This window comes from Perca flavescens, chromosome 15, assembly GCF_004354835.1.
Source record: "Perca flavescens isolate YP-PL-M2 chromosome 15, PFLA_1.0, whole genome shotgun sequence".
NCBI lineage: Eukaryota > Metazoa > Chordata > Actinopteri > Perciformes > Percidae > Perca > Perca flavescens.
The window spans coordinates 2,946,907-2,961,762 of record NC_041345.1 but is presented as its reverse complement, the minus strand read 5'-3'; the positions used below and the strand labels follow the sequence as shown (position 1 = coordinate 2,961,762).

General features: G+C 41.5%; 1 protein-coding gene across 1 annotated transcript; it reads left to right on the top strand.

The window, feature by feature from the left end:
- The first annotated feature begins 1,211 nt into the window (after positions 1 to 1,211).
- On the top strand, positions 1,212 to 13,744 carry gcat (glycine C-acetyltransferase). Its single transcript, XM_028599862.1, has 9 exons — positions 1,212 to 1,548; positions 3,111 to 3,241; positions 3,674 to 3,775; positions 3,889 to 4,035; positions 5,673 to 5,827; positions 7,218 to 7,300; positions 8,511 to 8,682; positions 10,771 to 10,892; positions 13,380 to 13,744. The coding sequence occupies exons 1-9, from the start codon at positions 1,329 to 1,331 to the stop codon at positions 13,529 to 13,531; spliced, it is 1,284 nt and encodes a 427-aa protein (XP_028455663.1). The 5' UTR covers positions 1,212 to 1,328; the 3' UTR covers positions 13,532 to 13,744.
- The last annotated feature ends 1,112 nt before the right edge of the window (positions 13,745 to 14,856 follow it).

Here is a 14,856-nt window from a genome sequence, read left to right as displayed (position 1 = left end):
CTTTCTGGTGTGGAAAGACGTAGAAAACGCCACGCAGCTGACACGCAACTTAAACGCCACGCTCACACCACGCAGCCAGTGTGAAAGAGGCCTTACTTTCCCATATATATGTTATTGTGCTGAAACACAAGCATTGTTGTTACCAATCAATTTAACATCAAATTATCAATATGTAGAGTACAGTTCCATGTTTTTAAGAGTCGCAATTCAATTCAGCTTTACTTCAGACACCCATCAGTATAAAATATGTAGAACACAACACAAACGAGACAAAAACGTTCAAAGGTATCTATACATCTTGTTTCATCCTGTTAGGGAACGATCCAAACATGATTGTCTTGCGCTTCGTGTCCTATCATCTGCTGGCTCTGACCTCTTTTAGCGGATTCTGAAAGCAGTGGCGACGTTCCGATTGGTGTAAAGGTTTAATGAGACACACAAGGATATTTATCGAACAATCCCTCTGTTTACTTAGACTACGTGAGAGTAGAAAGATAAAAGAGTAGGCCTACAGCAGGATTGGTCCAAGGTAGGTTCACACATACATCTTTAGGAAGGAAAACAACAATTTATGATAAATACAAACCGATAAGAGAGGCTTTGTTCAGAGTTTTTACAGAATGGAATGTAACAACACCTGTATTCACATCTCTCCATAGAATATATATATATATATATATATATATATATATATATATATATATATATATATCTATCCGCAGTGTAAATTGAATAGACAAAGCAAGGCAATTCATTTCACAGAGGTTAACCAGGGTCAGTTAGTGAGTGTGTGTGTGTGTATATGTATGTGTGTGTATATGTGGTATGGTTATGACAACCAAGCACAAGAAATGTGCTTTTGTAGCCTAGTTGGAAAACAATGTGCTAGTCATTTCTCTGCAGACCAAAAACATTCTGCCTCATTCATAACACCAAACATTGTCACATAGAATGACACATTGTCACATTTGGTTTTGTATTACCTGGTTTTTATCGGATAGTATTTATAGGGAAGAAAAATAATTAATTAATTCATTTTTAAACTCATATATATATATATATATATATATATATATATATATATATATATATATATATATACACATATCTGAAAAGATATACAGCATTGCTATAGTAAACTCTGAAATTTGATTGGATAAAAACAATCCACCTCACAAGTGCCCAGGTCTCTGATTGGCTCACCGCACATACGCCTACCTGCTATGTTACGTGACGCAGCTACGCCTTCGGGCTTACGTTCTGCCTTCTTGCACATTTGGTTTGACCATTGGGTTTGACACCTCAAACACGCGCTACTCCACACCGTCATGTCTCTCGGAAAAGTTGCCCGGAGTTTGGTGAAACCAGCCCGGGGTGTCGTGTGGTCCTCGGCCTCGGCGTTGAACCGGAGCTACGGCGCTGTCGCGGAAGCCAGAGCGGTGCTAGACAGCGAGCTCGACGGTATCCGAGCCGCGGGGACGTGGAAAGCGGAGAGGGTCATTACGTCAAAGCAGGGACCTCATATCAACGTGGACGGCAGCCGTAGCAGTGAGTGGTAACGTCAGTAGTTTAAAGTTGTAGCTTTCATAAGACCCAATTGCCCATAAACGCACCATGGGGTACACATTCTGGATAGAAATGTAGTTTCTAACTTAGTCGTTAGACGGTTGTAGGTTTTTCACAACCTGCACAAAACCAACGCCTTCTTTTCTTTTCCAAAACTGTTACATTATAGATGTTTTATAGGGTCTTTTACGTATTTTTACGTAAAGAATATTTCTATTCTCTGTTTATGTTCTTGACTGTTGCAGTTGGCATGCTGCCCCAGTGTTATCTTGATGAACTTGAGTCCAACTATAGTTAACTAAAGTCATGTAACGGTTTAAATGACTGAAGGACACACCTGCTCATTTCATGTTTCGCACTATTGAGTTGCTTTACAGGGCTCACTTTTACAAACATGTACAGAAAATCAACACACAACCTTTTAACAACGTACGATTCAAGCTAATCTTTAGGGCTGTGGCTCGATTGAAGAAATTCTTAGTCGACTAACACTCACTCAATTGTATCGACTAATAGATTAGTTGATTTAATCAACAGATCTGTAAATCTGCAAAAGCACCACTTTAATTATTGTGTTTACCAGAGATGTGCTCGTACGTTTCTTGGAAATAAGTCATTCAGTATGAAAAAAGCATAAAACATGACTAATGGACTAAAGAAATCTAAGTTGACTAAGACCAAAGCGACCGATTAGTCGACTAATTGACTAAGAGGGAGCAGCCCTACTAATCTCAAATAGGTCAGAACAATTTGGGTCTTAAAATGGTTTATAACATCAACAGTAAGCTTTTATGTACTTAGCTTTCATTTGCAAAAGTAAGCATACATTGTCAAATTGCAGCAGCTAATCTGTTCAGGATGAACCTTTCCCTGATTTATGAATGGTCCACTGACTTTAGGCAGTGGCCCCTCGTGTGAAACTGGCTCTGTTCAATCCATCTGAATGTCAACGCCTCAGTCCCATGCTTTGTGTTCTCTGACTCACTCTTTTGTCCTGATATGTTGGCTTTATTGTCTCGCCTTTTTGGCAAAAAAACTAAAAGACAGACACAATTTGAGTTGCTCACAGATTGTTATTGTTTTTTTTCTGATTTGTATGACTGGGCAATATATAAATATTATATCTATATCATGACATGAGACTAGATATCGTCTTAGATTTTGGATATCGTAAAATCGTAATATATTAAGTGTTGTCGTTTTCCTGGTTTTGAAGGCTGCATTAGAGTAAAGTGATGTAGTTTTCTGAACTCAACAGACTGTTCTAGCTGTTGTATTGGCCTTTACACACTTTGTCATTAAATCAACATTTCTGATGATTATTTATCAAAAATCTCATTGTGTAAATAAAATTTTGTTAAAGCACCAATTGTCAATCCTACAATATCGTCGCAATATCGACACCAAGGTATTTGGTAAAGAATATCGTGATATTTTATTTTCTCCATATCGCCCAGCCCTACTGATTTGAATTGTACTATGACCTTTTTTTTTACCTTTTGGTTTCCTGCTTTCCATCTAAACGCTGACTTTGTCTCTCTCAGGCATTTTGAATTTCTGTGCCAACAACTACCTGGGACTGTCCAGCCACCCAGAGGTGGTGCAGGCGGGGATAGATGCTCTGAAGTCATATGGTGCTGGGTTGAGCTCTGTCAGATTCATCTGTGGCACACAGGTACGACGGCTATATCAGCAGTTAAAGGAGAATCCTAGTCGATTTCAACACGTAGCTCTGTTGGTTGTAAATTTGGAGTGCTGTCAGTAGCGAGAAAAACCAAAACAATCTGTGCTGCCTATGCCATGTTATCCTCCTGCTACCGTTTTAAAGGTGCTTTTAGCCTCTTAACATGTTCGAAATGTCATTACAAGTGCCCACCCATGTGAAGTGATTCCTTCTGAGTGAAGATAGTGAATCTGACTGCAGTAGATAGATGAAAGAAATGCATAAAAGTTGTGCTTATTCAGCTCTGTTTAGTTCTGGTGTTTTGAAAATCGACTTAAATCGGAAAATAATTTTTTTTTTTTAAACCAGCCCGAGCACAAACACATGGAAAACAACATCATAAATGTTGTTGAATTGCAGCTAAATCTCACTCTGTGTACATAGGATCTACACAAAAATCTGGAGCAGAAGCTAGCAGAGTTCCATGAGAGGGAGGACTGCATCCTCTATGCTAGCTGTTTTGATGCTAACGCTGGACTGTTTGAGGTATGTCGTCCTGTTTTACACTCTACTGTCTCCATCCGGGGAAAGCCTGGGACTAGAACAGAAAGATCTCTCCTGCTGGGAGCAGTGAAGTATCCTATTACTCTTACACACAGGTTCTGTTGGGCCCGGATGATGCAGTGCTGTCTGATGAGCTAAACCACGCCTCCATCATCGATGGGATCCGACTGTGTAGAGCAAAGAGGCTGCGCTACAAACACATGGACCTCAGCGATCTGGAGAACAAGCTCAAAGAGTCTCAGGTGGGTGGGTTTTTCAGGACAGCATGGAAACAAACATTATGTCTGTGCATTTAATATTCATGCCATGGATAAAATGTCTTAGTAGTTGAACGTATGATAAGTGAGTGATATTCTGTGAGTGACCAAATATTCAAATGTACAGTGTGCGTTGACTATTTCCTTCATAAAACTGTTGGGTTCTTTGCGTAACCTAGACTGACTTTTGCCTGGTAAGTGTTAGCTTTAGTCTCAGTCTTTTAGCATATGTCAGCGTGTTCGTTTGTTGAGAAGAAGGTAAAAAAAGTCACTCCAACTTCAGATAAAAAAAATCTACAACTTCTCTCCTTCTGTTCAAGATTTATTTCCAAGCAATAAGGCAGAAAAGGGTCCAGGAATACACAGCTGTGGGCAACAGTTTGCTTTGTTCTGAAAACTCTGCAAAATGTGACCCGAATCCTTTGTCTAGACAGTTTAAATACTATTCTACTCCGGCGCGTTCTTCTCTTATTGGTCCCGGCAGGTGTCAGGTCTTTTTTGTACGTCCAATGGCTTTTTCAGACGTCTCCTGAGGAGAGGGATTCTTCTTGAAACATGATAAGCCTAGTTTTTAAATGTTGCATTAAATGTGTCAAAACTGGTTAAAAGTTCAAACTAAAAGCAAAGATATGATGTATGTTCCTTTTTTAAATCTTTGACTGGCATGTTTATCATCTGTCAAGGAGCTTCCCTGATCTTCGCACCTCTCCCAGTCGCACATCCTCTTTCTGGCCAAAGGGCTGGCAAAAAGTAGCCAAGTTCAATAGTTCAAATGGCGTCCTCTTCTGGAACTTTTCAGAAGGGAAAGCTACTGGGGGAAGGCGCTCTGATTTCTTTCTATGCTCTGTGTTAACCTTTTGTCCGTGTACTATGAGTACACTGAAGTCAAATTGAAACGTTCCATTAAATAGAAAGAAAGTCATTATTGATTGCATTTACTCAGGTCCTTGGTGTGACTTGTTTTGTTGAACTTAGGCACATGTTAACTTTTATTTTTTCTTCACACATAACATCACGTATGTAGCCATCAAGTGCATATTTAGGACCCTTTTACAATGCCAACGAATGGTGCCGGTACCTAGAGTTCCGCGTTTACCCTTCGGTCAATTCCCACTGGATGACTCGCTTCACAAGGGGTTGAAAATCACAACTTTCCCTCTTTAGCGTTTAGCGCAGTGCCATTGCAACCATAAACAACGCTGGCTTGGCCGCCTCATCCTCCCGAGCTCCATCCTCTCGTCAAAAATCGCCACGCACGGTTGCAAAAAACCAACACGGTGACCCTTGTCTTGCCAAACGCAATACTTAAAAACAGCAGTCCACAAACCACAAATGTCACGGATGCTACGTCCAGTCTTTTTACAGTCTGTGGTGTGTGCACTTTGTGGAAAAAAACTGATATTGATAAGACATAATGCTCCCCGCAACTGTCCTCATCTGAGACACGTAACGGATGTGATGGACAGAAGAGGTCACACGGGTCAGTCTCACAGCATGTTGGTTTCAGTTTCACTGTTCATTAAACCCCTATCGCCGTGGTGACGGGGTCAGATTAGGGTGACAGTAGTGATCGGACTGCGTGCGCTCCACTGACCATCAGGACTCTGTTTGGTCCTCCTCAGTCGTCTCGTATGCGCCTGGTGGTGACAGATGGGGTCTTCTCGATGGACGGAGACGTGGCTCCCCTGACAGGAATCTGTGACCTGGCGGAACAGTACGGAGCCATGGTGTTTATAGACGAATGCCACGCCACCGGTTTCCTGGGGCCCCGGGGCAGGTGGGTAAGATCCCGATTAACGCAAAAATGCAAAAAGATGCATTTCTTTTTGCTTTCTAATTCATGTTTTATTTGTAGCATACCATTAGATGAACATGCTTGTCAGCTTCGATATATTTGGTATGCCATTCCGATGTGTAGACATCTGTAATGACCAGTGTTGTAGCTCTCCAGATCGGTCTAGGTCTCAGATAAAGAGGACTTGGGATTTTATTTCAAGTCCTCATTGACAACACTTGTCAATGGAGAGAGGCCAGACTCTCTGTACAAAAATGTACCAGAGTCTGGTAGGACCAGGCTAGTGGACCAGAGTCTGGTAGGACCAGGCTAATAGACCAGAGTCTGGTAGGACCAGGCTAATCGACCAGAGTCTGGTAGGACCAGGCTAGTGTACCAGAGTCTGCTAGGACCAGGCCAATACACCAGAGTCTAGTAGGACCAGGCTAATAGACCAGAGTCTGGTAGGACCAGGCTAATAGACCAGAGTCTGGTAGGACCAGGCTAGTGTACCAGTGTCTGCTAGGACAAGGATAATGGACCAGACTCTGGTAGGACCAGGCTAATGGACCAGAGTCTGGTAGGACCAGGCTAGTGTACCAGAGTCTGGTAGGACCAGGCTAATAGACCAGAGTCTGGTAGGACCAGGCTAGTGCACCAGAGTCTGGTAGGACCAGGCTAGTGCACCAGAGTCTGGTGGGACCAGGCTAATAGACCAGAGTCTGGTAGGACCAGGCTAGTGTACCAGAGTCTGGTAGGACCAGGCTAATAGACCAGAGTCTGGTAGGACCAGGCTAATAGATCAGAGTCTGGTAGGACCAGGCTAATAGACCAGAGTCTGGTAGGACCAGGCTAGTGTACCAGAGTCTGGTAGGACCAGGCTAATGTACTAAAGTCTGGTAGGACCAGGCTAATAGACCAGAGTCTGGTGGGACCAGGCTAGTGTACCAGAGTCTGGTGGGACCAGGCTAATAGACCAGAGTCTGGTGGGACCAGGCTAGTGTACCAGAGTCTGGTGGGACCAGGCTAATAGACCAGAGTCTGGTGGGACCAGGCTAGTGTACCAGAGTCTGGTGGGGCCTTTCTCGTGATACACTCAAGGCAACAAAAGAGGTGATGAAGACAAATTTTAATTTGTTTTCTGTGGGTGTTTTTTTTTATGGGAATGTGGATCTTTCATGTCAATTTGAGGAGTGCCTTCGGTTAGCATTTTCCACCTTATATCGTGTAATGCAGTGTGGGATTTGCACTGGTCTGGTCTTGACGCTTTCTAGTTTTAGGTGGTTTTGACTACAACGCTGATAATTACAACTGTCAATGTATTGTAATAACAATTTAGTTTGATTGCATTATGAGGTGAGTAACTAATGGTGCTTCTCGCTGTGATTTTCAGAGGAACGGACGAGCTCCTGGGAGTGATGGACAGAGTTCACATTGTAAACTCCACCCTGGGGAAAGCTCTGGGAGGAGCTGCTGGTATGTCCCCGTCTGGCCTGTGACTTTGATCAGTTTTGCCTGTTTGTTGCTGCTCCTCACACATAGAGCTTTAAAGCTGCTCTAATGTTTTTTGGCCACTCCAGAGATACAAGGTCCTACAAGAGATACAAGGTCCTACAAGATGAAAACACACCTCCTGGCATATTATTGTCTTATAACGTTGTTATTAGGGCTGCAACTAACAATTCATTTTATTATTAATCTGCTGATTAGTTTCTCAATGAATCGACTGGTCTATAAAATGTCAGAAAATAGTGACAAATTTCCATTCCGGTTTCTTAAAGTCCAAGGGGATGTCTTTTAAATGTCTTGTGTGGTCCAAAAACTAAAGATATTCAGTTTAATATGGTATAAAACAGAAAATTTAAGAACTAACTAAATTACTTTTCTCAGTCAAAGCAAACAATCTAATGGTTGTAGTTGTTCCTCTGTGGACTTCTTCAGCAAGTTTTGTCTTTAAACTTTTTGCGTTTTATTTATTTATAATCTGCTCTAGCTTTTCCAACGTTTCAGACACAAAAAATTGTCCAAAATGCATATTTTTTGAAAAACCTAAATACAATAACGCACAAACCGAGGGGGAAAACACTGGAAATTACTTTAACGATTAATCGATTATCAAAATAATTGGAGATGATTTTTTTTTTTTTATGTTGATCGACAAGTTGCAGCTCTAGTTGTTATCGGGAACGTGAAACAAGCAAATAGTCGTTCCATTTACCTCGGAAGCCGGAGCTGAGAATGAGGTCACACCCGAGTTGAATGCGTTCCATTTACAAGTCAGATTTTTATTGTTTTCATTAGCTCTAGCCTCGTTAGCCATTGTTAGCAATGCCAGTTGATAATAACACATTACGCAGATGGTTTTAACAAAAAACAGCGTAACAACATGTCCACAAAAGATGGACAGAACTGTGCGTACGACTGTTTTTAGTGAGACACAAATAAGACAGAAGTGCTAATAAACTGTATGTTACTACAGCTTTCACTACTGTTGATGCCCGGGGAAGCCATGTTGGATTTTTAGCTCGGGGTACTCGGTGGTTGTCCGAGTTCCCGACCTCGGAAAAATCCGACTTCCGAGTACAACTGGAACGCCCTAAAGTGTCCCTACCTGTTGTATTTGTCCTTCAACAAAGCGCCATTATGTTACCAATCCTCAGGACGTCCCGTCCACTTTCTCTTTCAGGTGGCTACACGGTTGGCCCTAAGCCTCTCATCGACCTGCTGAGGCAGCGCTCGCGGCCCTACCTGTTCTCCAACTCCCTCCCCCCCCCGGTGGTGGGCTGCGCCATGCGGGCGGTGGAGCTGCTGCTCGCCTCCAGTGAGATTTCACAGAGCATGACAGCCAAAACCATGAGGTGCGTTTGATCTAAGGTGGGGCGGGGTTACCTGCGTTCATGTATTCGTGTGAGTCCAGATAGCCCATTTACTAGCTTCTCTGTTTTTTTACCTAAAGCTGACTTACTTTTCTGAAAGTCAGTGTATTTTATTACTAGGGTTGGGTCTGTTTTGATTTGAACAATCAATGGTTCTTATCTATTCTCAATTCCTGTTTCTTTGGGGGGTGGAGTTGAAAGAGTTGTTTTTATTTGGATTCAATGGTGATTTACAGTTTCACTGGGCTTTTTTTCAGTCAGTCAGTCAAGTTTATTTGTATTAGGGGTGTAAGAAAAAGATTAGGTAGATTGGTTTTGTCCCACTCCGCCCCTGCTTGACATTTCCAACCAGTTTGATACTAAGCCAAACACTGAACCGGTATACCCAATGTTACCACTAGATGTCCCACTTGACTCAGCCGCTCCCGATAGAGACTGATGAGAGAGATTCTAATGAGATGATAACTCAGTGGCGGTAATGCACCTCTAAGACCATGACTTTGTCCTGCAGTGTTCGTCTCTCATCTCATAGAACAATATCAATAAATATCAATATCAGTATTTCAGAATACAAATCTTAGAATGATGAAACATTTCTCACATTGACACAATTACAAAACTGAGCAGAATAGTCAGTATTGCGGTGCAATATAAACAAAAGGGCAGAAGATACAATGAAAGCCATAACAAAAAAACGACAAAAAAGAATAAATAAATAATAAAAAAAAAAGGAAAATAAATACAATGAAAATGGTAATTCTTTCATTCCTGTCTGGGGTCAGATAAACACTCATCAAACATGGAGAGCATTTTTCGATTTAATCTATTTGGAAGAATCAAACTTTTTTCAGGAAGGTTGTGAAACGTGGAATAGCTTTTAAGGAATTTGCATTTGTGTGAAAAATAATTAATTATACAATAATAATTACTTTTATTTATATAACGCCTTTCATGAAACCCACGGACCCTTTACCGATTTACTGTGGCTCAGCTTAGGGAGGTTGTAGGCCGTGGTGAACAGGTGGTCTTTTTTAAAAATGTCTAGGGATGGGCGCCTGGGTAGCTCCCCTGGTAGAGCGCGTGCCCATATACAGAGGTATACTCCTTGAAGCAGCTGCCGCAGGTTCGACTCCCCTCTCTCTCTCTCTCCACCCACTGCAAATCCACACCTTTTGCTTTGACTTTGTACGTATTCTTGCCACCGAATCCAATCAATATCCAACATGTGAAAAATGCCTGAGTTTGAACACACCATAAAGAAATAATCGGACGGAGTCCTGCAGTTTAATTTTTTTTATATTCATATCGAATTGATATTTTAAGATCATTTAGCTCATAATTCTGAGCCAGAACTTCCCGTATTTGGAAGTAGTTTGGGGAAAAATGAGGTGTAGAAGGGTTGTACAATACAGCTGATATATCGGTGCGTCAGAACTAGCACTAATGCCCTCTGGCAAAACAGATGGGCCTTTATGTTTTATTTTTTAGGTTTTATATAATATAATGTACAACGTATACTGCTTATGGAAATGACACCGCAAACACCCAGGAGGACTAACTGTAGAAATGTCTTTGTTCAGTTATTAAATGAGCTAATATTTGCACTGTCGGCACGGTTAGGCTAGGTATGAAAGGAAATAAAGGTGTCTGGCATTTTGTTTCATAACCTTGTTCTCACACACACATGCTGCCTTCAGGCCACATTATGCAAGTGTGAGCTACACTCTAGACAAAACATTAATATTAAACAAATAGAAGATATAATTTTGCGAGTCTTCCTGAATAAGTTTTTGAGAAAACACATCTGTGAAATCTGCCTTCAAGTATGGTCAGAAATGTCAAGATCGATAAACGATCTGACAGAATATTATTCATTTTGACTTATAAAGTGCACTAATGCGACATTAGGGGGTTTAATAACACAACAGGACGTCACGCAAATCATTTCAGAGACACTTGCGCCGCCGGGGCACTTTCTCTGGGCTGAATGGGCCCTTACGTTGCTATCCTTCTGTAATGATTACTGTAATTTTTACTGTAAACATTTTTCTTTCTCTGCTATCCATTAAGGTTCAGGAACAAGATGACGCAGGCTGGCTTCACCATCGCAGGCTCAGCTCACCCAATCTGCCCTGTGATGCTGGGCGACGCGCGGCTGGCCTCCCTGATGGCCGACGACATGCTGAAGCTAGGTGAGACCGCCGTGGAAACCTGACCCACTGGGCTGGGAACTTCTGAACCAGCTCATCTGGGAATACGTTCTAAAATGTGGCATTGTTTGCGCCTAGCCTTTTCATCCAGCTGTACTCTACATTGTGTCCTGATGAAGGTAATCAGGGCTCAAAATGAACACCAGCCAAATGCAAAAATATACAAATGGCTGGTAGATTTCCTTCAAAACACCAGCCAAAAAAGTAATGTTAAACTATTCAGTGGCTGGTAAAATGGGAACATTCACTAGCCATTTGGCTGGTGGACAAAAAAGTTAATTTTGCACCTTGAAGGTAATAGATTAACTTTAAAACCTGGCTCATGTAGTTCGGTTGAATCGCACTAGAGTGCCCTAACGCTCTCTCTGGGAAGTATCAGATGCTAAAGCCTAGTTCAGTCTCTCTCTCTCTCTCTCTCTCTCTCTCTCTCTCTCTCTCTCTCTCTCTCTCTCTCTCTCTCTCTCTCTCTGGGAAGTATCCAAAAGTGTGGCAGGCCCACCGACCTCCAAAAGGAGACAGTCCTGAGACAAAACATTCCCTTATCAGACAGCTTTCTACACTCCTTCAAACATAGTTGTACATCAACAGGTTTTGGTTATTAGAGACTGGCCGAATATTGTCGTTCCCTGACCTGTGACCTATGAATGACCTGATCTTGTCTAACATTCCCTTTAGTCTCATCATACCACAACATGGCCTTTCTGTAAATTCCACCACAGTCAGTTGTGATTTCAGTAGGAGTTAGATTTTTAAGTGGCATGTGGCAGCTGGAAGTGGCATGTTTTTCACCGTAAGACATAAAATATAACTTATAACGTTAAAATATAACTTAGTTCTTCACCGTAACATCTAAAATATAACTTATAACGTTAAAATATAACTTAGTTCTTCACCGTAACATCTAAAATATAACTTATAACGTTAAAATATAACTTACAACGTAACATTTCGTTAAAAAATACGTGCCACTTTCTGAAGCCGCGAGGCTATGTCTAATCGCGAGGCTACGTGACATGCGGGTTGCGTTCAAGAAAACAAGAAACGGTTGGGATTAGGAAAAGAAGAATGGGGTTAGGTTAGGGTTTACGAAAAGAACAACTGGTTGGGTTAAGGAAAAGAATAACAGGGTTAGGGTTAGGAAAACAACAAACGTGAAAAGGAAATATCAATTGCAGGGTACAAAGTCAAACGCGGGACTCGACCCATTCTCTCCTGGGTGAAAGTCCTGTGTTGTACCTCCATCCTCCACCCTGACCAACGTACCTAAACGGATTTTCGCCCTTTCATACTACTCGCTACGGCGTCAATTCATACGCAATTGCAATTGGTATACCTAAGTACCGGAAATACATGCCACTGGCACGTGCCACATGCCGCTTAAAAATCTAACTCCCTCTCTGTGATTTTTGCAATCTGCGATGCGGCAGAGCAGCAAACTGTGGCAGCTTGCAGCGTTTCTCTCGCTAGGAGTAGACAGCAGTCAAGCTCGCCGTCACTCGCATCTCCGTGGTCAAACCAGCCGCCGCTAAAGTTGGAGACAGCAGACGTAGTCACGTCACTGTCAAAACAATCTCTTGATTATTTGAATTAAATGAGCTGGTGTGTTACAGAACGTTTTTGCGTGATTGTAGTGATGCATTTTGGTACGATTGGATTTTTTTCGGTGTGAAATGAAACCGTACCAAGGGGGAAACTATAAACTAGTTTACAATATCATCAACTGACTAACTATAGGTATGAAAACACCCTTAATCACAGTTACAGTAAGTGCAGGGTTGAACTTTGACAGATTCACAGTTGACTAGTACAGTGCCTGTTCAAAACATGCCTGTTTTGGAATGGGCTGATTGCTTGGCCTGCTGTATTGCTGCTTGCAGCTTTCTCCAGAACCATTGTACTCCGAAATAACTTACAGAGGGACCCCAAAGCACTTAATAGGCCACTGTCGGCCTATTACACTACTGACTTACTGTGTACTTGTACTTCAGAGGAAAACATTTACCTCACAGAGAACGTTGCAGATTCAGATTCTACTCACAAAATACCACAATTAAAATATATTGCAATAAACTATCCAGCATTATATTGGAGTTGAAAATCTCCACCTTGAAGGACATAGTAGTAGTAGTAGTAGTAGTTCTACTAGAACATAGGGTCAGTTTCAGCAAATACGATAGAAAGTTAGTTTTATAAGTCTTACCTACTGCACCTTTTAAGTATTTGCATATAGGGTAAGCAGCAATGAGTTTTGGCAGATGATCAGTTTTTGGCCAGACACCTGCAGCTAGTGAAACCTCCAATCAATGAGCCTTGTAGGGATTCAGCAACTCCCTTGGATGTATTAAGAGAACTCTGCGCATGCGTGGGGACACACGCACAGAGACATCCCGATTTATAGATAGATTTGAATAAACCTTCTTGACTTTGTTGACTCTGTTCTTTCTCTCTTCTCGTCTCTTCCCTCCACAGGAGTGTATGTGATTGGATTCTCCTTCCCAGTCGTACCAAAAGGCAAAGCCAGGATCCGCGTTCAGATTTCGGCCGCCCACACAAACGAAGACATCGACCACTGCGTTGACTCTTTCATTCAGACGGGCAGACAGCACGGGGTCATCTCCTGAAAAAGGACAAATAAGCTGGAGTCAGAAAGATCCAGCAACCAGTACGAGTTACTGAACAACGATGAAGCGCTTGCTCTTACAGATTGTGGCGCCTGTTACTCAAGGCCTATGAATGGCGATGATGGAAATATTAGTTACATTTGTAGGTCAACAGAAGTTAATGTTATTTTTGTCTTTGCTTAGCTGAATAAAGCAAATTTGCCAACATGTAAAGGTGTTTGCATTTTAAGAAAAAGGGTTGTTCATTTCATTTATCCCACAAAAAGATTATATGAAACAATTATATTCTATTGAATCTTTTTATCTGTTGACAGATGTGTTTATTTAAGGTTAATTTTGGTATTTCTCAACCTGCAAAATGAATTTGAACCATCTTAATCATAAAAATATTTAGGAGTAATTATGGTAATTTTAAACCTGGACCCTATTTTCCATGCATTGCTGTCTAAGTAACTAATTGGAACAAAAATCTTTAATATTGGTTCATTAATGAGTGAGAACGCTCTAACCGGCAACCGTGAACCGGGTTGCAAATTGTCCGTTTCCGTCCACTAAAAGTTCTGTTTCTGCCGCTGACTGACTCAGATTATTAGTGAGTGTCTGACAACATTATGGGATGGATCTCTACAGAGATATACCTTTTAGTTAAAGAGTAAGATCCTTTTAGTTTAACATGAAACAGCCCCAAAATCACCATCACCAAACTCCACCAGACTCCATGTAAATAATCAGGACTTTTAGTGTGTATAGAGCCAGCATATCTCCACCAGACTCCATGTAAATAATCAGGACTTTTAGCGTGTATAGAGCCAGCATATCTCCACCAGACTCCATGTAAATAATCAGGACTTTTAGCGTGTATAGAGCCAGCATATCTCCACCAGACTCCATGTAAATAATCAGGACTTTTAGCGTGTATAGAGCCAGCATATCTCCACCAGACTCCATGTAAATAATCAGGACTTTTAGCGTGTATAGAGCAAGCATATCTCCACATGTAAATGGGTGAATTAAGGGTTTATTTCAACCAAACCAGAGTGGTGATTGATGTTGGAACAGTGGAAAGATGAACCAAGACGGCTTTTTGATAGTTTGATTTTGTTTCTGTGGACTTTGAATGAAGTGTGTGTTACGATGATAAAATTATTAATTTATATGGAGTCTGGTGAGTTTGGCAAATGTGATTTCGGGGCTGTTTCATGGTACTCCACAGCGCTGTAGATCTGGTATGCGAGATTACATGACAACAAACAAGTATCTAAAACTGACCTAGTTGAATATCATTTTTATTGAAACTATGCCCATTATTGTAAATACAGATTTAA

Bases quoted from the DNA above. Each gene is read 5' to 3' on its own strand.
- gcat (XM_028599862.1), top strand. From the start codon at position 1,329: ATGTCTCTCGGAAAAGTTGCCCGGAGTTTGGTGAAACCAGCCCGGGGT. The intron at 3,776-3,888 runs GTATGTCGTCCT...TCTTACACACAG, and splicing joins CTAACGCTGGACTGTTTGAG to GTTCTGTTGGGCCCGGATGA. The intron at 5,828-7,217 runs GTGGGTAAGATC...TGTGATTTTCAG, and splicing joins TTCCTGGGGCCCCGGGGCAG to AGGAACGGACGAGCTCCTGG.